The sequence below is a fragment of the Panulirus ornatus genome, chromosome 56 (genome assembly GCF_036320965.1).
Source record: "Panulirus ornatus isolate Po-2019 chromosome 56, ASM3632096v1, whole genome shotgun sequence".
NCBI classification, from domain to species: domain Eukaryota; kingdom Metazoa; phylum Arthropoda; class Malacostraca; order Decapoda; family Palinuridae; genus Panulirus; species Panulirus ornatus.
This window is the reverse complement of record NC_092279.1, coordinates 10,961,079-10,986,032: the sequence shown is the minus strand read 5'-3', so window position 1 is coordinate 10,986,032 and position 24,954 is coordinate 10,961,079. Positions and strand designations below refer to the sequence as shown.

The 24,954-nt window shown below is 42.5% G+C and overlaps 1 protein-coding gene across 5 annotated transcripts in view; it reads left to right on the top strand.

Annotated features, from left to right (window-relative positions):
• The first annotated feature begins 10,817 nt into the window (after positions 1-10,817).
• LOC139765877 (uncharacterized) overlaps positions 10,818-24,954 on the top strand; it is a 134,639-nt gene continuing 120,502 nt past the window's right edge. For all 5 annotated transcript variants that reach the window (XM_071693746.1, XM_071693748.1, XM_071693747.1 and 2 more), the window contains exon 1: positions 10,818-12,281. In XM_071693746.1, the coding sequence (XP_071549847.1) occupies positions 12,256-12,281 (26 nt within the window). In that variant the 5' untranslated portion in view covers positions 10,818-12,255. The remainder of the gene's footprint in view (positions 12,282-24,954) is intronic.

Here is a 24,954-nt window from a genome sequence, read left to right as displayed (position 1 = left end):
GCACGACGGGACGATTATTTTGCATGACGGTACGATCTTTTCGTAAAATGGAACGACCCTTGGACATGTTGCCTGACCTTCAACCTAACCAAGAAGGGTCATGTCAAAGGTCACGTCGCACACCAGTTGTTCAATGCATTTTCTTTCTAAGATAAAAAAAGTAAAGAAGGAAAAATCAAGAAAAGCAGGATTAAGATGTTAAGTGAAATATGTGTTTTGTCAGATGCTAAATGGATTTTGAGGGACCAGGTCACTTGCAGTTACTCCTAAACAGACCCAGGTCACTTGCAGTTACTCCTAAACAGACTCAGGTCACTTGAAGTGACTCACAAACGAACGCAGATCACTTGAAGTTACTTATATACGGTCCAAGGTCACTTGAAGTTACTTATCTACGGTCCAAGGTCACTTGAAGTTAATCATATTCATATCCTTAGTTCACGGATCATCTTGCACCAGATAAACACATTCAAAGATGAACATTAAATGTGTTTTACTGTCGGTGAAGGTAGACGGGCTGTGCGAAATAGATTCGGCAATATATTGTTGCATTGCTGTACGTCTTTATAATGATATCAGTTGTTCGTTTTTTTGATCAGCATTTTTTTCAGCATTAAAGAATCTTTAAATTCTAGTTGTTTAACTACAGGTGAGATGCATCTGTGAACGCGAGTTCGATTTCTGATGATAGACCAGATCTCTTAAATCAACTAACTGTTGTTTTATTAAATTGTGATGTTGATGTAAGCAATGCAATACATCATAGTTCTCAATGGTTACGTAGGACACTCTCTCTCTTAACAAATTCCAGCGAAACATGGAAATTGGTAAAGAATTCTTGGATAGATATCAAGGCTCCCTGAATGGTTCTGTCTTACAAGAAATTCCCTTTTGACAGTTGGAGAAAGATTTAGTTCACTTCCTGCTGGAGTGGTTGTCACATCGATGTTTTGGGGTCGTGGAATATAAAGTTTCCATATCAGCCTAGAAAGTGAGGTAGCCAGCGTTTCAGATCTCTTACAGTAGTTGAAGAAATAGATCAAATATGAAATATAACGTTTCCAGAATGCGTGTGTGAAGAGGTGGGTCGCAGCCACGTCTGGAAAGTGTAAAATTTCCAGCCTAGGTGTCGAAATAACGCGGTCTCTATTGCAGAGCTGTCAGGATATCTGGAAGAAGAGGAAAAGAAAGGAGTAAAGGTTTGCATATTCCATTATAGTCTTGTCAGCAACCTGACTGGTGTCTGGAAAGGCTAAGGCTCCAGGATCCAGCTGTGAAATATCTCAGCTTGTATTCCACTACTCTAAATGTATCGAAAAGGAATCTGCTTTGTGGCTTCCAGTCTGGTAGGTGTCAACCTCTAGACCCGACTGGGAATGATGGTACTACTGCAAGCATGAAGGTGCCAGGGGCTGTAATGTCTACGGTACCAGAACTTAGATCTTCGAGAATGTGATTTTCGAATAGCTGGAAGCTGGAAGGTAACTTCTTGCCAGGCCACAGCCCATGATGATGTAGACCGATTGTTTAATTCATGTTTTGATCTAATGAACGTAAATTACAGAAACATCACCTTCCCCTTTTCCCATAATCATAGTATTTAGATAAAGACATCAGGAAAATCCTAATATTCTACCGGTGTTGCGTTCATTACTGCCAGCGTTACAATAATGCAGATACTGCATAACGAGGAGGAATGAGATATCACTGACACTCTTTCAGATATAAGGCATTTGACCTGCAACTGTTGTCTGGAAAGAACAGAACAACACAATTGCAAGATTATATTTTTCTCTTTGAATTCCAGGAATTTTGATATATCACAAGAAAATACCAGAAGAAAACTGCAAGAAAAACTTTTATGTTGATGAATAATACCGACAGAGCAACAACTGGACGTAGGAATATAAATTAGAGTCCCGACTTCCAGCGACAACACGAACCTGGAAAGTTCAAAGCCTTCCAGGCGGCAGCGATGGAGGTGGTGCAGCAGAGGAGCGTCAGGGCGAGGCGGCGGTGTGGCTTGATGATTGACATATCAAATGAGGTGGGGCGGGGGCGGGGCGGGGGCGGGACGGGGCGGGGCGGGACAAGGGCTGGGGCATTGGTCGGGGAGAGAGACAAGGGGTAGCTTGAGAGACAGAGCCCGTAGTGGAGGAGGCAGGAAGGAGGGAGGGAGGGAGGGAGGGAGAAAGGGCTCCTGCTGGCCGGGAGGGCGAGTGAGAGTATGAGAGGTGCTGGAGAGCAGGACTGGAGAGATACAAACACTGTGGCAAGGTGCAAGCGAACGGTGGAGAGGTGAAGACAAGGCTGAGGGAGATGGGATAGAGACATGGTGAGATAAGTGAGGGGGGGATCCTGGAGGAGTGGTGCTGGGGGAGGGAGGCTGGAGGAACTTCTTGTGGAGATTCCAGTCCAGGGACAAACAATGTCAACGGGTCATGGATAAAGGAGTTCCAGGTACGACAAGTGACTACAAAAGGGGGAGGGTGGCGGGGGAATTGAGGAGGGACTTGTGAGCACCGACAGGGCAGGGAGGTAAGTGGTGGGGGAGATGGAGGAAATAAGGGAACTTGAAAGGAAGACAGGAAGACAGAGAGGACTGAGGGACAAGCGTGAGAACGAATGACGAGGGACGGAGTAAAGGGCAAGGGTAAGGGGTTAGCGTTTGGGACAAGGTTGACGATTAAGGGTGATGGACAAAGGCTGCCGGGTAAACATAAGGCAAAAAAAAGTGAAGATGTTTCAGAAGACCCAAGAGCAAAACACAAAATTTACTGTGAAATAAATAAACAACCAACGACAGCGAAACAGTTAGAGAGTTGGTCGAGATTCCGGGTTGGTAATGGGACGGGGGAGGACCTGGGTGACCACTAGTGAGGGAGTGGGGAGTGAGGGAGAGAGGAAGGGGTGGTGACGATCGTGAGTGACACCAGAGCGAGGCAATAACCTCCCCCAACCTCCACGGACCAGACACGCGCCGCTAATGACCGCCACACGACATCCGACCACTGACTCCAGCCACACCACAGGGAGAGTACCTGGCCCTAACCACGCCACAGGGAGTGTACCTAGCCCTAACCACGCCACAGGGAGAGTACCTGGCCCTAACCACACCACAGGGAGAGTACCTGGCCATAACCACACCACAGGGAGAGTACCTGGCCCTAACCACACCACAGGGAGAGTACCTGGCCCTAACCACGCCACAGGGAGAGTACCTGGCCCTAACCACGCCAGAGGGAGAGTACCTGGCCCTAACCACGCCACAGGGAGAGTACCTGGCCCTAACCACACCACAGGGAGAGTACCTGGCCCTAACCACGCCACAGGGAGAGTACCTGGCCCTAACCACACCACAGGGAGAGTACCTGGCCCTAACCACACCACAGGGAGAGTACCTGGCCCTAACCACACCACAGGGAGAGTACCTGGCCATAACCACACCACAGGGAGAGTACCTGGCCCTAACCACACCACAGGGAGAGTACCTGGCCCTAACCACGCCACAGGGAGAGTACCTGGCCCTAACCACGCCACAGGGAGAGTACCTGGCCCTAACCACGCCACAGGGAGAGTACCTGGCCCTAACCACACCACAGGGAGAGTACCTGGCCCTAACCACGCCACAGGGAGAGTACCTGGCCCTAACCACGCCACAGGGAGAGTACCTGGCCCTAACTACGCCACAGGGAGAGTACCTGGCCCTAACCACGCCACAGGGAGAGCACCTGTCCCTAACTACGCCACAGGGAGAGTACCTGGCCCTAACCACGCCACAGGGAGAGTACCTGGCCCTAACCACGCCACAGGGAGAGTACCTGGCCCTAACTACGCCACAGGGAGAGTACCTGGCCCTAACCACACCACAGGGAGAACACCTGTCTTTAACTACGCCATAGGGAGAGTGCCTGGCCCTAACCACACCATAGGGAGAGTACCTGGCCATAACCACGCCACAGGGAGAGTACCTGGCCCTAACCACACCACAGGGAGAGTACCTGGCCCTAACCACGCCACAGGGAGAGTACCTGGCCCTAACCACGCCACAGGGAGAGTACCTGGCCCTAACCACACCACAGGGAGAGTACCTGGCCCTAACCACACCACAGGGAGAGTACCTGGCCCTAACCACGCCACAGGGAGAGTACCTGGCCCTAACCACGCCACAGGGAGAGTACCTGGCCCTAACTACGCCACAGGGAGAGTACCTGGCCCTAACCACGCCACAGGGAGAGCACCTGTCCCTAACTACGCCACAGGGAGAGTACCTGGCCCTAACCACGCCACAGGGAGAGTACCTGGCCCTAACCACGCCACAGGGAGAGTACCTGGCCCTAACTACGCCACAGGGAGAGTACCTGGCCCTAACCACACCACAGGGAGAGCACCTGTCTTTAACTACGCCATAGGGAGAGTGCCTGGCCCTAACCACACCATAGGGAAAGTACCTGGCCCTAACTACGCCACAGGGAGAGTACCTGGCCCTAACTACGCCACAGGGAGAGTACCTGGCCCCAACTACACCAGAGGAAGGGAGTCTCTGTTTAATGAAACGTAACATTTTTTAGCGTCAAAGCAGATATTGTTTTATTTCCGTTGAACAAGATATATTTGTTTTTAATTGTGATGTTGTTAGAACTGTGTTTCTGGTTTTGTTTAATTAAATGTAGTTCCTCGACTTTTTATTTGACAAATGAAATATAAATATCATATTCGGGCGTCAGATGCAATGTTTAATTACAAATGAAGGATAAACACAGATATGTGTTAGAAAATGTGCGCCAATTTTAGTAACTATATATATATATATATATATATATATATATATATATATATATATATATATATATATATATATATATATATATATATATATATATATTTTTTTTTTTTTTTTTTTTTTTCATACGATTCGCCATTTCCCGCATTTGCGAGGTAGCGTTAAGAACAGAGGACTGGGCCTTAGAGGGAAAATCCTCACCTGGCCCCCTTCTCTGTTCCTTCTTTTGGAAAATTAGAAAAAAAAAAAAAAAAAACGAGAGGGGAGGATTTCCAGCCACCCGCTCCCTCCCCTTTTAGTCGCCTTCTACGACACGCAGGGAATACGTGGGAAGTATTCTTTCTCCCCTATCCCCAGGGATAATATATATATATATATATATATATATATATATATATATATATATATATATATATATACAAATATCAGTAGTGTTTGACCATGTAATCAGTTGTAGATGTATGATTACCTCATATATGAAGATGATACAAAAGATGATAACAACCTTGAAAGAAAACACTTGATAAACAGTTGAATTATCAGTCACACGAAAATAATGGATAAAAGAAGATACGTGAATAAGGTTACACAAAGACAGTAAAGTTATAAGTAAATCTATATATAAAATAGCCCCTGTCGATAGCAGTAAAGGAAAGACCACTGCAAATGTTCGCATATGCGAAAATCAAGGCGTTCGTGGGCCCCAATGTGGATTTGTGAGGAATTTTATATTTTGGCGAACGAGGGAGGGAGGGCATGTAATCTGGGAGCAGCCATGGGCAATAATAATTTGCATTGGTTTTCGCTTTTGTTTCGGAGTTTGTCCTTGATGTGATGGTGGCTGGTGATGATTGGATGAATAGTATGTATAGTTTGTAGGGTTGCTGGAGAGGCCTGAGTATGTATGCATATGTGAAATATGTATATACACAAAAAGAAACATATGCACACACAAACGACGCAAAGGTTCCTATATACATACATACATAAGACACACATACACGTGTATGAATGGATTCACGCGAGTGTATGCCTGCTCGTGTCTACTGTATACGTCTGCATGAGTATCTTTTATTCATATACATATACATTAGTTTGAAACCTACGCAGTTCCTTCACTGCAGGTCTGATGGCATCATAAGAGTCTGTCATTTTGTTATAACAACGACCATTGATCATGCAACGTCCACGTTGATAACTTTATATATGAAGAACAGGGAGTTTGGTTAAACGTGTCAGATTATACTTCATACGTAGTTAAACCCTTTCTTCGGTCTTTCTCTCTTTCTTTCTCTCTCTCTTTCTCTGTATCTATCTTTTCTCTTACTTTTTCGTAACTTTATTTCTCCAATTAATCTACTCCCTTTCACATTCTCTCTGTCCCACGACTCACTCTGGTGCTACCGGACTCCACTACAAGTGGTTGTCTCTTGAATGATAGGTCACCTTCAGCCAGGCTACATCATCGTTGATGGACGAAAAAGAGTACAGTATCGTCAAGGAGCTTCTCAACCTAAAAGGATCCACCATTTCCCTGCTTCTGATTGTAGGGCAACCTTAAACCTGCAGGTTATTGATTAATCAATTGATCTATTCTACCTCTGTCACCATCATTGTTATCTCCTCGGTTAGTCCATGTTAAATACTTTCTTTTTCTGTTGCTGGAGTAGTTAGTGATATCAGAACTGCAGTCTTACCTTATTCAATAGATTTGATCTTATAAATGTTGATTTAGAAAGAAATCAACAAAAACATCTTTGTCATCATCATTCGTCAACATGGTTGTGGTGGGTTGTGTTAACAACGTCTTGCGGACGAGATTTAAATTCCTGAATACAACAACCTGAGACTTGCGAGGGGAAAAAACTGCCTGAATACGATCGAGCTGGGAAAAAATAATTTTTTCCCCTGGCTCCCTCTACCGACCCCAGGATTAAAAAAGTGACTTTTCAACCCGAATTTTAAGTTTTCAGGTCGTTGGTTCGATTCCCCCAGTAATGACCTCCAGGGCCAGGGTTCGTACCCCGAGATGCGTGTGCATGTGTTTTGAGAGAGAGAGAGAGAGAGAGAGAGAGAGAGAGAGAGAGAGAGAGAGAGAGAGAGAGAGAGAGAGAGAGAGAGAGAGAGAGAGAGAGAGAGAGCAAAATCAAAACTGAACAGAAAAATAGAAAAATCATGATAGCAGACCATCATTTCCAGGAAACACCCACACACCGTTAACGTAATGTTACGTCAAAACAGCATCATGTCAACAACGACCCAGTCCGTCTGTTGTACCGTTGGCGCTCTCTGTGGGAGTTCTGTTGGCTGCGTCATCACAAACAGATGATGTAGTATATTTTCTGCGTGTATGATCACAACAGATGATGAACATTTGTATAAACTCTGCTGAGCAAACAGCCAAGAATTTAGTATACAAATACATTAAGATAGACAGTGTATCTATCCAGGCTGCTGACGTAATAGAATTCATCTAAAAGGTGAAAGGTTATCTGAGGTCAGGTCACGTGTGTGGTTTATTGCATCATCCAATCCAGATATGTTCATTTCAATGGATCAGATTGCATGTAGTATTACAATTACTGTTAAAGGTTATTACATAAGATTTGGTGACTTACTGGGGATATCTGCCGTGATAATGGTGATGTTAATGCAGTTAAAGTAATAGTAGTAATGGTGCTTGTGTGTTATAAGTACTGGTGTGATGGGTGGTATGGCTTGTAAGTGCTGGTAGAAATTGTAAGTTTGGATTAATTGTAAAAGTAGTGATAGAGAGTATGAATAATCGTAATGGAATCTGATAGTTTATTTTTGCCTTAGATTAGAGCTAATCCTTGTTGATATATTGAAACGTTGTTTATGAATAATTAGCACTGATTAACCATTAATGTGGTCGGCTCACAGGTGATTATCTCTGCTAAATAGCTAATGAGGTTCATCACTAATTACTAATGATTATTTATATTCGTCATTTACATTTGATGATTAAGGTTCAGACATTACAGTGCTATACGAGATCAACACAACAAATGACATCTTTGGGACAGTATGGACAAAATTTCACAAAACGGAAAAAATGTCAGAAAATGGAGTACGGGAAGGAAACAAGGATCATTCAAACTAAACTCTGACGAATCTGCGTCATGTGAATAGGTACCAAATATTAGTAAGTACCATGTAAAGGTCCAGGTCTGGCTTACTGATCTCTACCCACTGATTGCTAATAGATCAACGGCGCGCGCGCACACACACACACACACACACACACACACACACACACACACACACACACACACACACACACACACACACACGCACACACACACATACACACACACACACACACACACACGTACAGACAAAGTTATATTCATACATTGCTCTGTGGACTTGTTCTGAGGTACCGCAACACAGAAGGAACACACCAAGCCTCCTCCTCTCTCTGCCGCCAGAGGGTTGAACGTTACTTCGTCCAAGTCAGTCGTGTACATTTGCAAATCTTTTAATTAATAACTGAGAGTAAAAAGCCGAATGCAAACTCACATCATATCATCACAGAGCATAATTAATCAACTCCTTTATAAAAAGACGAGAATCCTTAATACATGGATGATATCAAAGTAATCTTCAGCGACCATTATATATATATATATATATATATATATATATATATATATATATATATATATATATATATATATATATATATATATATATATATATGCTCCTGCAGTGGTATAATAGAGAGGAGAATAACTGGTCCAAGCTGTAATATTCCATGCCAGTAATATGTCGGCAGTGGAGCATCAACTTCAACCCGGCCCGGCACATAATGGCCTCTGGCCTGTCCTCTCAATCCTGCACAAATGAAAGCATTTACAGTGGCAGGAGCGCGTGATGTATTACCCGGCACAGTTGGTCGGCTTATATGTTTATTTTGGTGAGACTTTGCAAGCCCCACACACCTCCTTCTAAGCATCTCTTCGACTCGTTATGTTACTACTGACATAACAAGACTTGAACTTTGTTCAAAGTGCGAGAATAAAGTACATTATAACGAATACACAAAGATCAGTGGTTCATTTGCGTATGCATTCATAGCTCCACTTGTAGTTTCGCCCATTCTTCAGCTATTACTTCAAATGTATCCTCCATTCCGAAGAGGAAATATAAAAACAAAAACATTCCAGGAAAAAAATTATTAGAGAAACGGATGCGCCTCCAGTCGTAGAACAGCTTATAGGATCAGGGAATTATAGATCTCTTTTTTTCTTTTTTAAATCTGGTCAGGCTAAGCTGAGAACCCTTGGGAAATCGTAAGGTCGAGTACCGTAGCTCAAGACCATTGTAATCTCTGCAGAGTTGCGGGGATGTCGTCATCATTGCCGCCCACTAGCAGTACTGTTTGTATATCTTATTTCTTACATGGAAACATTTTGCAAATCATGCATTAACTCCTGGAGTTCGATGATGCGACGATATGATCCTTGAAGACGACGGAGCACGACTGATGGGTGGGGCCTGGGGGAATGGTGGGAAAGGCTACAACAGTCCCCTCTTCCTGCGTACTTACAGTTTGCGTCATCTGCTCACTGAACATCTTTACATCAACCCTTCTATTTACACCGGACATCACTTTGCTCAGCATCTTACCATCAAAATTGATATTTTCATCTATTTTCAAGATTTCTGATATTGTGCCATGTTTTCCTCTACTCCTGTGGTAGCATCAGTGTTATCATCAAGACTTCCTGCCCAAATTATGAAGAAGTCACCATGAAGACTGCCTGGGTTATTGTGGAATGAAGGGTACAAGAGAGGCGAGGAACCACACACAATATCCTTAATCTTCAACCAAAATAGATAATCTGAAGACCACATTAAATTTTAGACTTTCAGAATTCAGTGTTGCAATCAGTTAGTTACTGAATATTACTACATAACAAACAGGACGAATAAACAGAATAGAATAAATCGATCGACTGTAAATCGTGAGATTATACCTGGCGTTAGCAGGACATGTTCCTGAGCGACGGGAGGATATTACATTATAATCGCTCCTTTGTGATGAGGATACGATGAAAACTTATGAATAATGAATTGTCTGTAGGAAGTGTGTGTGTGTGTGTGTGTGTGTGTGTGTGTGTGTGTGTGTGTGTACCGACATATCGTCATCTTACTTAAGAGAACATATCATCAGCCAACATCTAAGCTACAGTGCAATATGCAGTCTTTCTCAGACTCGTAAATTATGGTGAAAACATATTCATAAAAGAGCGTAAAAGAAAGTGGGTAACCTGACTTCAGGAATAAAGTTTGGAAGTAGAGGAAGTTATTGCGTTCATGAGGAAGTTGCTGCGTTCATGAGGAAGTTATTGCGTTCGTGAGGAAATTACTGCGTTCATGAGGAAGTTATTGCGTTCGTGAGGAGAAAATCTAATGAGAGAACTCTGAGGAAACTTTCTGCTTCTCTTGGTAATTTTGCTTCTTATCTGCTAACTACGGTTATCTTGGAGGTGGGTCAGCTGGATTAGCGTATGAAGGCAAATGGATTTTGGAAAAAGGTCATATTAGGTCTATATAATTTGTTTTCTTTCTGCAACACAATCAAGGATTTTCTTTGGTCCAGGTTCTCGTGGATGGCATCATGGGGTCACGTGCCGTGGCGTCTCTGCTCTTGGTCATGAAACAGACCAGTACATACCTCCTCACACGTGAGGTAGGTCATGGGTAGGGTAAGGTCTAGGGTCCACACTATGGTCATGCCGCCCTACTCAAGGCCTGAACCATCGTAAACTTGAAGACAAGATGGGCAAATATGTGTGTGTGTGTGTGTGTGTGTGTGTGTGTGTGTGTGTGTGTGTGTGTGTGTGTGTGTGTGTAACGGAAAGGATATATAACATAACGTATAGAACAAGACGGACTGAACTCAGCCACTGATACGGAGCGGATGGCGGTGTGTGGCAGCCCGGGAGAGCCAGGTTGGGTGTTGGCACTCTGAGGATCTCAATCGTATGGCACCGTGCCTGGCGAGAGGGCCGGCCGACGCGCGCCTCTACCTCAACTCACTCGCCGGCCTCACGATCTCCACCGGGCCTTCGGAGAGATTTATATGTATATATAGATTTATATATACACACCGTGGAAGATAAATCGTGACAGTTTTGTGACCAGAAGAACAAACAATTTCATCTAAAAGAATTAGATTTAAACTTTGTTTATTTCCCGACGAATGGTTTCATTTGAATTAGCTTGTAATCAGTCATTCTTCAACTTGTTTGTGACCGACGACTGTTTAACTAGTAATTCTAAGCCTCATTATACATCCTGCAGTAATGTGTATATATCATGTGCAAAACCTGTCGCTCTTGGTCTTTCTTCTGAGGCACGATGACCCGAGGTGAATCAGTGTTGACATCTGACCTCTGCACTTTGACGTCATTTGACCCAACAACCAATCGGTCATCCACAGTGAAAAGTGATGTTCGAAAATATCTTAAAACGTGTTGAAAACATGTAATGATAGTGTTTAAAAGTCATTAACTCACAGAATGATACAAGTGCCATACAAAATGTGCCAAAAATAACAGTGTTTATTGTGTTGCTAGTGTGTGCCTATGTTGCTTGTGTTGCCTGTATTCCTGACGAGAAAAGTGAGTCTAGTATTATGGGAAACAATACAATGTTTATATTCAGCGGATTTGTAAACATTAGAGAATGATTGTATCAGTATTTACGAAAAGATATCATCATCGTCTTGGTCATATCTTATCGCCATTTCCTCAAGGGTTTATGCTGACCAAATCCTTATAGTTATATGCACTGTGAGAGTCAGTAAGTTCTGCTGCACACACTGAAGATATACAGGGAAGCCCCAGCACGGGAGCCTTGAGGTAGCGAGATGCTCGCTCTGTTCTCTTAGGCTTCTGAAGCAAGAGAAGGACCAAGTGAGAGGAACAGGTGGATGTGAGAGTCAGAAGGAGAGAGACATAGAAAGGAAAAGAGGAAACAAGAGACCAGCTACAGGAAAGTGTGGAGGTTATAGGAAGGAGACGAACTTGACTCAGGGAAGAACAGAGACCCACCTCATACGAGAGGATACCTTGCCACAGGGACCCATCCCCCGCTGGGGCCACTCCTGCCTGTGATTCACATGGCAGCTCAACACGCAAACACCGTCATCAAAGCACCATGTAAGCCCACCTGAGGGGGGACCTCCGCGTGTGTGTGTGGTGTCTTGACCAACACCACCACCATCATAAATATCCCTAAAAATCATACGAGAGTCGATCTGTACGCCTCCAGGAGAGAGAAACGTTCTCTGCACCAGGAAGTTGTCCTAAGCAAGAACCATAATCAAGGAACAGAAAGTGGAGGTGTTGGTGGGATGGCAACGCCTCTGGGTGTCCCTGAGTAAGGGCTAGGGCTGCGACGGGCTGCGACGGGCTGCGACAGCCTCGCCAGTAATCAGAATGGACACATGTCACAGCGTCGTCAGGTAGGTGGCGCAATCTGACGTTATGTCTCGAGAGGGGAAGAACGCTCCAGGAGCGGGGGAGCTACTTTCATACATCATACATTATGAATCATCCAAAATGTATATAACTGTAATATGAATATCTATTGCCGTATTTAGGGAAAATCTTTTGAACAGATCACAGAATATTATTGGAATCTTTTTCAATATCTTAGAGGGATCTTCGTCTCTTGAAAAGATAGATCAAAGAAGGGCAATGCTGACCACAACACGAGTTATCCAGTATAATGAAGGACACTTTCAGTACTTTTTCAATAGATGGCGAGATTACACCCTTCCTCCTCACTTTACTGTATGTTCTTCAACCTTCACACTTGTTCGTCTATTCGTTTAGTAAACGTCATCTCTGTTACAGAGATGCTTCCTAGACAGACTCAGTACCTTCCTCATTGGGTATGTTACTAAAGACTAAATTGAGATGAATAATTTTGGACAAAATTGCATGGAATTTTGCCTCACTGAATGACACCTAGCACAAGATAATGTATACATACATAACTTACATCATCATCATCATCATCATCATCATCATCACGCACCGCCTGCAGCACTAAGTCATGACATCATAATTTGTTTTGTATCTGGAGTGTAGCTTTTTCCTACCCCCAAGTCACCGTCTGTACGTCCGGCACGCAGGGTCTTGTGAGCCGAGGAGGTCAAGAGAAGACACCTTGTCACTACAGAGTACTTAGGAGTACATGGGAGTACACGAGGCTCAGGGAATGTACATGGTAGTAGACTGTAGCACATGGTAGCAGGTTGAAGCACATGTTGTGCATGGAAGAACCAGACAACAGAGGACCTAATGGTGCTTTACGAAATTATCATCTGCAGGACAGTAATAGCATTATAAGTCCCTGATCTGTGAAGATGAGGACAGCATAGTAAAGCAGAGATGTGTACTAATGATCTGTCAAGTTCTAATGGGTCTAACGACAGATGTCAGGTCAAAGGTTGTCTCAGAAGCCTTGTTAAGTGGTTGCATCACTCTATCTTAATTCATGTTAACTGGGGAGAATAATTTTGGTTTGAGAGAATCTTCTACAAACTTTATCTAAGTTGTATTGACGATCTTGATCGTGTACATGCGTTCAGAGTCCTCAGGCCAATGGTATAAGTGCATAGAACGGTGTCAAAACGATCTAGTCTCCACAAATCATTACGTTTCATTAGGGATGGGTCGCTAGCAAGCCTTCATCTTCGTCTGGTGTATGACAATGCTGGTCCTCCAGCCTCGCCCCACTAGTACACTCGGTTTCCTTTCCTACCAACAGACTCTTTTAAAACTATACCCGAAATTATTTTCTTAAATCTCTGATTATCTTTTCATTCTTATTTTGCTCAGGTGTGTAAATTTTGTGTCTTCTAGATACTGTATATCATATCAAAATCATCTTTCGCAATTGTCATCTCTTTTAATTCTGGTGACAGACATACCTCTATGGTGTGGACACAATTCCGTCTACAGGAGGCAAATCTAAAAAAAGAAAAATGATTGACGAAAATTTATATTTTTTCATTATGCTTCGTTTTTCAATACATGTGTATGAAATATATTTGAAAGGACAATGCTCAGTGGCCTCGTCCGGGTCATGTCTAACAAGATGAAGTAAATCCTTGCAATCTGTTCTGTGGGATAATGGGGTCATGTAAGGCCATGGGTAGCAGGTAAGATTACGAGTCTTGCGAGATAATGGGTGTCATGTATGGTAATGTGGTGGAGTATAAGATAATGGTTATCGTGCGTTATCACCCACTAGTTATCTCTTATCACCTGAGCATCAGCCAGTCGCGTCGTACCCATCCACCTGCAAGCCCCTTACCCATTATCTATTACTCATTATCTATCTATTCATCGTCAGAGGCGGAGTGGACGATTAGACAGTCTTAAGGACGATGTTACGCCGCCTTTGCTGTGAGATCGTCGACAATCTTGACCGTTATAGCCTCGTATTTTCATTTTCTAGATGTGTCTCTTAATGTTGTTGATTCCTAAACCTTAAGAGAGTAAATGAGTTGGAAGTAATTACGTGTAAGGAGATGAGGGCAGTCTGCTGTTGTGAATTGGTACTAATTACCCAGATGATGAAGGCAGCGCCGGTCCATGGCTCTGGGTTAATGGATTTAACAGAGCGGACCATTGGCTGTGTTAATGGACCTGTTCATGAGGGCTTTGTTTGGTGGCCCAGTCTGTCGGAGCTTTGATAATAGATAGGTTCATGGAGGATTGATTAACGGACCACTCCATCGGAACTTTGTTAAATGCTAATAACCACGAGGAAAATGAAATGTGATAGATTCCCAAGAGCAGTTTCGTGTAATGATGAAATCATAACACGAAAGTGCACTTGGAAACTTACCGTGTTTCATTTTCCCCGTGGACTCATGGGAATATACTTGATCACGCGCAAAATTGTAATCCTTTCCCATATATATATATATATATATATATATATATATATATATATATATATATATATATATATATATATATATATATATATATATTATATATATATATAAATATATATATAAAATTCACTTTGTAATTATCAACTGGACGTCTCATCAAAGGAAAATTATTATTTTTTCTAATTAGAATGCCATTGACTCCTGTGTGGAGAACCATTAAAAAAGAAGGAAAAAATATTATCGTCGGTAAATATTTGTACTTAATTTGCATTTGCTCATTACATTTTCTGCTATATTTTTCATTCACATTTTTTTTTTTGAGTTATGATGTATCTTTCTTTTATCATTTTGCTTTCATGATTAAGTTTCTGTTTATTTCTTAAATCTTTGTTATTTATATTAGTGTCATCGTCGTGGATAAACATAATAACTGATGAAGATGTGGAAAAATGAGAAGAGATAAATAGAGTATGAAGACGGAAGTCAAGATAAGTGTAAACCTGACTCGTCTGCCACGACGGTTGGCTCTTGAGTTATCGCCCAGAAGGATGTCACCCTTATCGCAGGACACGAGTGGGCGGCTCTGGTGGTGGCATGGGAGACGTGGGCGGCTGTATTGGGTGGTGTGGGAGACGTGGGCGGCTCCGGTGGTGGTATGGGAGACGTGGGCGGCGGTAGTAGGCGGCATAAGTGGGCGTCGTGGGCAAGGGTCAGAGATGAAGGTGTATTTTTGTATTGAGAGAGAGAGAGAGAGAGAGAGAGAGAGAGAGAGAGAGAGAGAGAGAGAGAGAGAGAGAGAGAGAGAGAGAGAGAGAGAGAGAGAGAGAGAGAGACCACAACATAGGGAAGATGGACTGGGCGTATCGTATCATGTTACCGGAAAAGGTGTAATTCAATTTTGGGAAGGGTGGCGTGTTGCACAGGGGAATGTTTGATAAAGGAAGGGAACACTACAAATTACGGGGAGAGAGAGAGAGAGAGAGAGAGAGAGAGAGAGAGAGAGAGAGAGAGAGAGAGAGAGAGAGAGAGAGAGAGAGAGAGAGAGAGAGAGAGAGAGAGAGAGAGAGAGAGAGAGACTCTACTATGTAAGAGCACCATCCTTTTTGGTGATAAAGACAAGTTTTCAAAATAAAGTTGATAGTAAAACATGGATTTAGTAAAGTTTTTCTTGTGATCTTATTATTACATGGAAGTCCTGGACGTGAGGACGGGACTCGTGCCTTATACATGCGTGTTTTGTCATGTATCATGGTATTGGAACTGATATAAAAGTGTGAGTTTATATTTACGTACACTAATGATAATACGTGAACAATTCACAAATTAATCATCTCTTTATGTATGAAAGATTATGATTATGTCAACTGGTAACACAGATGAACGTTCCATTTAAAAGGCTCCAGGTTCCTGTGATAAGAGGGAATGATTATAGGCAAGAGTATTATTAACTATCAACTGATAACCTTTTATGATGAGATGAGAAATTGATCTTATATAAAGTAACACCAGCAACGTGTCTAGCTCTGCCTCAAGCAACTCTTGTTGATGAATGATTGGTCAGTAGACTCTGGATGATGAGTGACGATGGATGAAACTCAAGACTCATTACTGAATACGACTTCATGAGAGTTCGCGAGTTTATATAGATCTAGCTATATCTACATGACTGGTGATGACAGTTTATATAGATCTAGTTATATCTACATGACTGGTGACGACAGTTTATATAGATCTAGTATCATTTTAACAAATACATCTTCAGGCTACAGAATGTTACTGAGAGGAGAGAAAATGACTTACATTACCTCACATTACTTAGTACACAGAACGTTATCTATATCACAAATGCTTCTCACTGGCAACTGTCTTATTACAAAACTTTACAACTACAGAAGTTTGAAGTTTATTTCTACCGACCTTTATTACTATTCGAAATATTTCTGCATCACTTATCATTATAGAACTTTTATTACGAGTCTACCATAACAGACCTTTATTACGAAGAACTTTATTTCTGGCATTAATGAGAAGCATTAGGTCACTTATGTCTTTACTTTGTACACGTTTTGAATTGACTGATTCTTGACAATCAACCTCTCGTAGTCAGTAACACTAAGATGACTCTGTTGAGCTGGGGACGTGGTTCTAGTTGGTCAGCCAGTCATATCACGTGATAATATACAAACGTTGCGCAGGAAACTTGCACCAAAAATACGCAAAAATCATCGGTTTTTATTTCCAAGGCAAGAGATGGAGACTACTTTACTTTTCTTTACGTCAAATACTCCTGTAAGGCCAACTGGGTGAAAAGGGACAAAAGGAAGACAATCAAGATGCATGTAATCTTATACATAAACAAAATTAGTAGTTATCATAGATATATAATGTGGACACGAAAGGAAAAATATTGTGAATAGAAGAGGCAAAATAGCCCAGGACATACATATTACGTACCTACGGACACGTTGAAACTAACCAGTTTAAGTAAGAGTGACGAGAAAACAAGACCAGCGACCCTGACACAGATGATGCAGGGTGATTCCGAGTATCACTTCAGCACTTCTCAGTCAAGAGGTTAGTACTTCCCCTAGTACTTCCCCTGGCGGCTGCTGTCTGCAACCTACTGCACACTGCTTATCACGATCAGTACATGGTGGAGAGAGTACAATCATGGGCTCACGACGTATCACACAAGAACAGGAGTGAAATTCTTACAGTTAACTCACTCTTGATTACGAAGTTACTTTGAATATGCCCCGCCATCTGTAGGAAGAAAACAGCACAATAATTCAGAAGTAAACAACACCATCTGTAAGACGTAAACAACACCACCTGTAGAAGACAGCAACCCCATATCTTGAGGTAAACAAGACCATCCCTATGGACCATTTGTCTTCATTTTCAGCGTAATGTACGACAGAAACTTTTCCTGACGTGTTTCCTCCTTCAATTAACTTTGTTGCTTCTTCTTTCACAAGTCTGTTAACGCTTGGATTCTGATCGTTTTTCCAGCCATTCATGAAATGTTTTCCGTTCACCACAAAACGACACATCTTCTCATAAAACCATACCGACATAAAGAAAAGTTGTTTATACACATTGAAATAGAAACTCTTTTCTAGAGATACTGATTAGAAACAGCGATTTAGAATGTACAATATAATCAAAGAATAGTCACTGGTTTTGATTGTTCTAATATCATACTTATATGAATTATGAGCAGATGTTAAGGGAAAAGATGTATGCGAGTTACTGAGTTTGAAATCAAAACAAAGGACTAGGAAGATCATATGAACAAGAGACAGAATAAAGAGAAGTAAAACTCGGAAATGAACCACATCCAGTCAGCAAGTGAAGCCTCAATCTGAAGGGTCTGCTAGGGTCGGAAATGAACCTCTTCGGATCCCTTTGTTAAGCTTCAACCCAGTAGACTGTGCGACTAACGGGGATGAATCACATCGAGTCCCCGGCTGAAGCCTCAGTCCTGCTGGCTGGACGAAGCTTGAGATGACACCACGTGAAATCCCTGTGCCGAGCTTCAGTCGTTATCATTGGCTACTGAAAACAAGAGGGAAGGTATGGTAGACACTAGAGAACAAGTTGACGGGTACATCGTGAGACAGGCGGGTACAGCAGAGACAGAGAGAGTGGTGCAGAGACAGGGAGAGGGGTGCAGAGAAGAATATGTCATCAAAGGAAAATCATGTGAAGTGAGAATGGAAAAGAAATACGAAGAGGAACAGAAAAGATTGTATCTTTGAAAGAAGAAAATAGAAAGCAAGATGTGTGAGCTGAGACCTAAAAGAATGAATAAGTGAAAGAAAATGATGGGAAGCAAAGCAGGGGAGAGGAACGTGAAACTGATGCAGGGAAGGAGGCGTCATTTAGAGGAGATAATTTGAAGAAAGGAAAGGAAAGTGTTCGTTGTATATACGAAGAGGAACTTAGGTTGATGAGGGTTTTGTACTAAATATAGTGATGAGGCTTAGGTCAGAGAGAGAGAGAGAGAGAGAGAGAGAGAGAGAGAGAGAGAGAGAGAGAGAGAGAGAGAGAGAGAGAGAGAGAGAGAGAGAGAGAGAGAGAGAGAGAGAGTCTGCAAGTATCAGGCAACAGAAAAGATGAAATCAGATTTTGTGAAAACGTTAATTATTGCTCAGGGAGCTGTCTGATAACAGGAGGGAAGGACTGGAAATTATTGAGGATGTGAGGGAGGCAGAGATATGAGGTGTATGAGTGAGTTAGGAGGAGGGTGAGTGTGAGGTATGAGGTGGGTGAGAGTGAGCGGCGAGTTTGGCATTAGAAAGTTAAGATGTGGGTATGTTATGAGGTGGGAAGTGTGAGTTATGAGATAGATATGACTAGGTAATGAGGTGAGTGGAAAGGAATTATGAAGTGAGAACTTACGACCAAGGAAATATCTAAGTGTATTTTTCAAAAAGTAAAATAGAAAAGAAAGTGGCCCATAATATTCTTCACGACTCCAATCAAATGGTGCAGAAAGAACTTATGAAGAACGAGCCTACACTGACAGTCTCTGAAGGGTTTGTAAGATTTCATGATTTGTTAAAATTGTTAGTTATTGATTTATGAGGAGGTGTCATCAGGGGATTTTATGAATAACAAGAAGACATGATTTAAGCGGAAATGCTTCTTTGTTTTTATATCTAATTGCTTTTCTCGACTCAACAAAGTTACCTCAGAAACATATGACTAGTGGTCTTATTTGCACATATCAACTGAAACCAGTACTCACCATCCACTGCCAAGCCCCACAGACAGTTCCATGGGTTAATATGACAGCTTCATTAGCCCTGGTTAAGCTCATGAGCTGCACGTCGTTCCCATATACCACAATGATTCAGCTCATTCTATCCCGTGTCCGCCTCTCATCCTCCTGAAAGTTCAAGCTCCGATACCCCGAAGCCTGTTTGAATCCATCCTTTCATCTACTTCTCAGTCTTTTCCTCCTCCTTTCTCTCTCCAAGTCTGATACACACATCCTTTTAGTCTGAATTTCTTCGATCATATCAGAGTATTCACTTCCTGCATGGGAAGCTCAACCAAAACACAAGCTTCATTAAACTTTCCCCGGCGAGAGTTGGGGATTATGAGACGAAGTACTTGAATCGATGAGAGGAGATCTATTTTACATACCAGATGTAAACAGGCATGAGTTACCTAAGCACTGGAGATTCTCTGCAAAAGTCTGCACCATCTATCTTCATCTCCAGCCAGCAACAAGAGCAAAAAGTCTTACCCAGGCGTACCCAGGGAAGAGCTGTAGACGTGGGGGCCACAGGCCATTCTTGCCCCAAGTCACTTTTGTCTCGGCTCAGGAAGTGTGAGGGTTAAAACTTGGAATGATTTAGGTCTGTATCTTCCCTCAAATGTTTCCTTCTTTTTGTTTCAACAGAAAGAATGTAAAGTAATGAATGCTGTGTGTAAGTAATGTATGTTTAGAACCTTCAGGACAGAGATCTGTTTTAAAAATCGATTTCTATTTTTCTTCTTGTAATGAAACAGAAGCTTTGTAAAATATGATCTCATGCAAACAGCATTATAAAAACGCATTTACTGTAAAGGAAAGATCTGGGTATATCGCTTCTCTTTTTATTATATATATTTTTCCAAAGCCATCTGTCACACTAGGAAGAAAACGAGCTTGTGTGGGTGAAGAAAATACTTCAAATTTAGGACGAAGAACACTTAGTTACGCGCACATTATTTTTTTCGATAAGAATTATTTATTCCAATAAATGAAATCGAATATGTTTAGAGATTTATTTTAAAGACTATAGACGTAAGTATATAGCTTCTTATGGTCAAATGACTCATAGACATATAGAAATATAATCTTATATATATATATATATATATATATATATATATATATATATATATATATATATATATATATATATATATATATATATATATATATATATATATATATATATATAATCCTACACAAGTGACGACATGTATCAAAAACTAGTCATGGGGAAAGATCACAGAGAATTCATGTCATCGTATTTCATGGCAAATTATGTGCTCCTGGCAACAAAGGCCTAACTCGCAATCTCATTTGTAAGCTTAGTCAAGGAAGACACAGGGCAGGATTTATGTTGGTAATGCCGTCTGCGACGCTCGCGATTGTGTGTGTTGTTAACGACCGTTAGGGGGATGTAGAATGTGTGGAGAGAGAGAGAGAGAGAGAGAGAGAGAGAGAGAGAGAGAGAGAGAGAGAGAGAGAGAGAGAGAGAGAGAGAGAGAGAGAGAGAGAGAGAGAGAGAGAGAGAGAGAGAGAGAGAGAGATAATGAAGCTATTTTCTTTCCTCCTGCCACTGTACACACTCACCACAACCGACCTGCCGCCCCCACCAGGAAATATTACCACAATAAACCACTCGTAAACTGAACATAAATCATGTTTTCCATTCGCCGAAGGATCAGTGGCCACGGCGGCCGCCCTGCATCTGTTTATCCCCGAGGTGGAGGTGGTGGTGGCTTCTCCTGGTGGTGGTGGTGGTGGTTCTTCTTCCTCCACTGCTGCTGCTGCTACTGTTGTCAGAACCTTGTAACTTGTTAATCAACTCATCTTTTTCCCTGATGGCGAACCATAAGTCAGAACAACACAAGCCAGTAACACTACCTCGCCCCACCCTACATGGGAAACACAACCGTATGGTAATGTGGCAAAACAAGTAAGCAACACTTGTATTGCTGTTGGTAGAGGCACACTAGACACTGTTGAGTTGTAAGGGAAACAATACACAATATAAACAATGGGGCTATAAGAAAGTAATGGTTAAACAGACATTTTGTACACAAGCGCTGGAGTAGCACTGTATTGCTTCATGATAATGTTCACATTGGTTAGGGTGTGATTTTTCTTGTAGCAGTGTTCTGGGTGATCTGTGGAGGGCTCGATGTGGCTGTGGTGGCGAACTGCAGCTCAGGGACGAGGGATCTCTGGTGGTCTGACAAAGACCCTTTGTGACCTCTGTAATCCTCTTTACGCTACCGCTCACAGGATGAACATGGGAGGCACAGTGACTTAGCTGCTGATGGCGGCAAAAACTAAACTGGTGGCGGGGTTGGTGACGGTGGCGGGATGGTGCACTGGTTTTCATCCCGAACTGTGAGTTGAGGTCCAGATGATGGGTGTAGGATGACAGGAAGACCAGTGGGTGGACCGCATCTCTATACGTGGTATAAAGACCGAGGATCACACGTAGGTTGTCTTCTGTACCATCCCCAGCCGCTTGTGTGCTGGACCAGCCGGCCAAGCTAAGGACGGAGGAAGCGTGTGGGTTCATGAGTTCTGGTGCAAGACGCCCAAATGTCATGAGTCATTGAGGAATAGACATCATGGCACAGACATGTCGCCTCCAGGTTGAGTTTATCGGACAAATTAACGACGAAAAGTTTCGAGGACTGAACAACCTGGAGGTGGCTGGAGGCTTATCGATATAGTTGTAGCTTGGAAGGTTATCTGGATCTGTGTGTAGTGTAGATCTGGTTAATATTGCGCTAAGAAGACCTTGTAGAAGTCAGTGCTTTTGTGGTAGAGAGGAGGGAGCTTTACGATCGTGTGGCCCCTCATCTCTTAAACTTTCTCCTGTAATAAAGATTTTTAAATTCTTGCATAGTACCAGCATTTACAGTCTCATCAATTAGACAAATCTATTCATCTACTACTCTGATACCGTCAAGGTATTTCTTTACGTCATTTCGAACACGATTTTTGCTTAGTGTGTGTGTGTGTGTGTGTGTGTGTGTGTGTGTGTGTGTGTGTGTGTGGAGGTGACTGCATACCTTGTAGTTTCTCATCGATTTCGTTATAATTATATCGTGAGAACTCCTCATTGCTTGTACCGGCAACCTTCGTAAGTCTTTTATGTTAAATTTATGTGCTCGACAATGTTCACGTTGTTAATCTTTAATGTAACACGGAGAGGGAAGGCTCAAGCTCTTAATTCCAGGACGCAGGTCTGAACCTTATCATGACACATCTACATATCTTCCAGTGCCAAGAGTAAAACTGGCCGGAGTTCCAGTGGAAATAAGAATTGGTCGAAGATTTAGAGGGAAATTCTTCATTTTTTCCAAAGCGTAACTCTGATCACGATCTAGACCAGTAGAGTCAGCACCACGAAACACTTCATCCATCTACAGGCAACGCTCCGTCATCTTCAGGAATCCATAGCAAATCAACATCTCAAAATAAGAAAAATGATCTACAAAATATCCAAATACGATGGAACCTCATTTTGAACGCCACCACCAACAACCCCCAGCGACACACTCGGGATCATCACCAACACTTCACCAACACAACACCTCCAGGGGCAGCAGGTGCCCACCTGCCTCACAGCAGTGTGTATACCCATAATGCACCTCTGGTCACAGGACCTACCAACTGGTACGTTGTACCAGCCATAACCAGCAGCAGCACCTGGCACCCCATTACCAGGTCAAAGGATGGCTGGAATTGCCTTGTACTGCGAGAGAAGACGTTCGGCTGGACTATTAATAGCCAGTTTCTTGCTGTTCCAGCGCCCGACACTCCAGCTGTTAAGCTGTTTGGTTTTTATAAGTTTACCAGCTGGTGCAGCCATCTGTCTAGAAGGCTGGGGGTGTCTGCAGGGATAGCTCCTAGACCTGCGTTTTTTCATACCATTATAATCATTAGCTTCTATGACAACAAATTTGATTTCTGTAACAGTCAGTATAGTTTCCATGGCAACCAGCTTAGCTTCTATGGCAACCAGGTTAGCTTCTATGGTAACTTCTATGGCAAACACTTTCGTCCTTCTCATAACACTATTTACTTAGTTTTAGTGGGAACATTGTGGTTTTTCCTTACTATCAAGTTTTGCTTTTATTATACCATTATCTTTTAAAGGGTCACTACTCTGATTCTATGACGCCATCATCTCTTAAGGGGTTACCATTATTGGCCATTATCTCCGGTGTGCGGTCAATGTTATCGGCATTATCGTCGACCCTATCGACTGTAATGGTTATTGAACCATTAGTATTGAAGGAGGTTAGTGGGTTAATCTTGTCAGAGAGAGAGAGAGAGAGAGAGAGAGAGAGAGAGAGAGAGAGAGAGAGAGAGAGAGAGAGAGAGAGAGAGAGAGAGAGAGAGAGAGAGAGAGAGAGAGAGAGAGATTTTGGGTTGGTTTAACTGATCAAAACACTACAAAACTCATTTCCCTTACCTAGTAAAATCTATACATAAGTTACAAGTTACACCATAGAAATTTTCTAGACATTATGTGTACAATATGATCATGGTGCAGAGGAAAGAAGAAAGATGATGAGGAGATGAAAATAAAAGGTATAAGAATATATAAGTTTACATAAAGCAGATGGAATAGTGCATATAAACGTTGCCACTAAACACAAAATAGAGACCTTACCTTGAGGATCAAGCTAAGATAACAGGATGAGACAATGGATGAAATGATAGTGTACGTGATATCAGAAGTGTCTTGCATGATATACTGCACGTGCTTGGGGTGGCGTTCGTGTCATAAGAGCAGATTTGCTCAAAGTTTAATTTCTTTATTTCAAAATCTTGAATTCATGGCAGTGTAGGAATCATGGCAGTGTAGGAATCATGGCAGTGTAGGAATCATGGCAGTGTAGGAATCATGGCAGTGTAGGGATCATGGCAGTGTAGGAATCATGGCAGTGTAGGGATCATGGCAGTGTAGGGAATCATGGCAGTGTAGGAATCATGGCAGTGTAGGAATCATGGCAGTGTAGGAATCATGGCAGTGTAGGAATCATGGCAGTGTAGGGATCATGGCAGTGTAGGAATCATGGCAGTGTAGGATCATGGCAGTGTAGGAATCATGGCAGTGTAGGAATCATGGCAGTGTAGGAATCATGGCAGTGTAGGAATCATGGCAGTGTAGGAATCATGGCAGTGTAGGAATCATGGCAGTGTAGGGATCATGGCAGTGTAGGGATCATGGCAGTGTAGGAATCATGGCAGTGTAGGAATCATGGCAGTGTAGGAATCATGGCAGTGTAGGAATCATGGCAGTGTAGGATCATGGCAGTGTAGGATCATGGCAGTGTAGGATCATGGCAGTGTAGGAATCATGGCAGTGTAGGGAATCATGGCAGTGTAGGAATCATGGCAGTGTAGGAATCATGGCAGTGTAGGAATCATGGCAGTGTAGGGATCATGGCAGTGTAGGAATCA